Source organism: Cricetulus griseus, unplaced genomic scaffold, assembly GCF_003668045.3.
Source record: "Cricetulus griseus strain 17A/GY unplaced genomic scaffold, alternate assembly CriGri-PICRH-1.0 unplaced_scaffold_142, whole genome shotgun sequence".
Classification (NCBI taxonomy): Eukaryota; Metazoa; Chordata; class Mammalia; order Rodentia; family Cricetidae; genus Cricetulus; species Cricetulus griseus.
In genome coordinates this window covers 2,877-5,793 of record NW_023276856.1, presented here as the reverse complement: position 1 = coordinate 5,793, position 2,917 = coordinate 2,877, and the positions used below count along the sequence as shown (strand labels likewise).

Sequence of the window (2,917 nt, the reverse complement as noted above, 5' to 3'; positions counted from 1 at the left end):
TAGCATTCTTCAAGTTACTTCCTGCTGAAATGGGACAGCTGCAGCCTAGTGGGGTCCTGTGGGAAGAAAATGTTAGTATAGTGAAAGTCTCTAATGGATTATATCGGGTCCATGTTAGGTGGGATTTGCTTGACTGAAGATCTAGGTTGAAATCCTCAACTTGATGGAAGTCAGCCCCCGAAGCTCTGGTCGGAGTGTCAGTTGAAATGGAGTAAGTTGGATCCAGTGCAGTCTAGGAGGTGTGGCCCATTTTCTTTCCAGGGTGTCCAGGGATTGCTGTCAGGCAGGTCATCATTGGCTGTGTGGGACTCAAACATAAGTGTTAGCAGAGAAATGTTTGCTTGTACGTGTATGCTTACTAGGAAAGGCAACCGTGGGAAAATGACGATTATGAGAGGGTGCACATCTTGAAAGAACAAGCCAAGACAAGGAACACTCCCCAAATTCATCTCTCATTCTGTATTACATGAATTTGCTTCTTGATACAATACAGAAACTCTAAAGTGTAGCTAAACAATGTGCTTGGATTTTAGAGGAGGAATGCCAAATCCAACTCTAAATCCAGCATTGGTTTACTTTTATAGGGACTAGGAAATAAAGAGAAATAGAGTTCTTTGAGAGACAGCTGTGAAGTTTACCGTATGGCACGTTCCTTTTGTTTGATGGTTATAGCTACATTCTCTTCTCAAGACAAGACATACTAACTTTCAGTGGTGCTCAGGACCAGCAGGGGTCACAGTGGAGCCAAAAATCAGCAGGAAAGAAATGAGATGAGGAGACAAGGGGACTCCATAGTCTCTGTGGACTCCTTTTAAAAGTCTGTTACCTGAACAAAACTTATTACAGGTGGTATGTGAAGTCTCCAATATTCAAACATAGTAAAAATTCTTTGTTAAATATTGCACTTTTTGTTTTAATAAGATTTATTTATGTTTAATATTTGGAAAACATTTTTCTATAACATTTTTAGATGACAATTTCATTGCCCATTTCCTCCCTGATCTTTATTACTTCCTTTCCACTCAACAACACAACCTTTGTTTATCTCTATAAAAATCCAACACATAGATAAAAAAGGATGAAACACCACACACACACTCTCTCACACACACAGACAGAGAGACAGACACACACAGGAAACACACAGCTGTAACCAGCTAGATAAGCAAATATTGTTTATCCATGGGGGAAGAGTACAAATTCTCTTAATTTAGGAGATTTAAAAATATCAAATCATAGTTATTTCCCCCACCTGAAACCAATTTTTTCACCAAGAGGACCAAAAGTCCCAGGTTGGGATTCTATTTGTAAATTGAGAGATTAGGCCTTGATTCACAGGGTCTGCACAGGTCTCAGGAATGGCTGCTTCCTCAGACAGGATGAGGATTTGGACCTCAGCATCCTGCTACCTGAACTAGGTGTCTTCTAACTCCTTCTTCTCCAGCTGGACTCGGTCCTTAAATAAGAAGCACCCTGCTCATGAATATGCAAATGATGTGAGTCTATGTGGTAAATACAGGGATGTCCACACCAACAACAACACATGATCAGTGTCCTCTCCACAGTCACTGAGCACACAGGTCATCACCATGGGATGGAGCTGGATCATCCTCTTCCTGGTGACAGCAGCTACAGGTGAGGGCTTACCTGTTCCAAACCTGAAAGGAGACAGGGCCTAATGTGACAATAACATCGAGTCTGACTTTCTCTCTGCAGGTGTCCTCTCCCAGGTTCAGCTGCTGCAATCTGAATCTGAGCTTGGGAGGCCGGGGTCTGCACTGAAGTTGTCTTGCAAGACTTCAGGCTACACCTTCACTACCTTTACTATGAACTGGGTGAAGCAGAGGCCTGGACAGGGCCTGGAGTGGATTGGTAGGATTTATGCTGAAAATGGTCATACAGACTATGCTCAGAAGTTCAGAGGCAAGGCCACGCTGACTGTAGACAAATCCTCCAGCACAGCCTACCTGGAGCTCAGCAGCCTGACATCTGAGGATTTTGCGATGTATTATTGTGCCAGACACAGTGTTGTAACCACATCCTGAGTGTGTCAGAAACCCTGGAGGATCGGGGAGCTGGGCTGCTCTGGAGCTATGATGTCAGAGATCATCCTGGAGACTTGCTTAGGAGATAACTCTGTGAGTGTGACTTTGACAGTTACTTCATCACAGACCTGCAGAGCTTCTGTCAATTTGAAAAAGGGTCTATGAATAAATTGATGTTGACTTGGGATGCTCCTAGAGTACACCCTATTTTGTCAATCTCCTTGCCAGAGACCACCTCCATTGACATGTCTTTTCATTAATAAAACAACAAAATGGAAAACTGTGAGGGTGCATCATGACAAAAATGCCTTTGGATTCTGAGGTGGGAACATTTGTTGGAATCACTGAGGATGAAGTAAAACAGAAATTTGACCAGTAAGATCCAAAGCATCAGCATCTATACAAACAAACTCACTTTTGTATCCTAAGAGAGACACACATGAATCTGCCTAGCAAGGGGAAAAAGATACGATCTCCTCAGTAAATTGGGAGATTAAGGGCCAGGGGGGATAGTGGGAGGGAGAGGAAAGGGGGCTGGGGAAAACATAGAGCTCAATAAAACAACTCCTTTCATAGTCTCAATTATTATGTGACCTCTTGATGTGTGTAGGTTTGACTCAGGCCATGTGATCCAGCAGGAATTCCAGTATCTTAGAATGAAAGACATATTTACATCAGAATGCACTGCCTTGTAAGTATGATTCCTATAAGGTATACAAATGTATTATTAAATTACTTTCCACACGTCTCATTCATCAACTCATTGTTAATTGAGGAAGTTTCTGAGATTATACCTCAGTCTCTGTTCCCACATTTATTGTCTTCCCTGTCCAAGTTCTCAGCTCTACAATATGCAGGCTTTACAGAACATG

General features: G+C 42.4%; 1 gene segment (V, D, J or C); it reads left to right on the top strand.

Annotated features, from left to right (window-relative positions):
* Positions 1-1,589: 1,589 nt before the first annotated feature.
* LOC103160213 lies at positions 1,590-2,045 on the top strand. The segment is given in 2 exon segments: positions 1,590-1,635; positions 1,717-2,045. Coding segments are annotated over 2 exon segments (375 nt in total).
* The last annotated feature ends 872 nt before the right edge of the window (positions 2,046-2,917 follow it).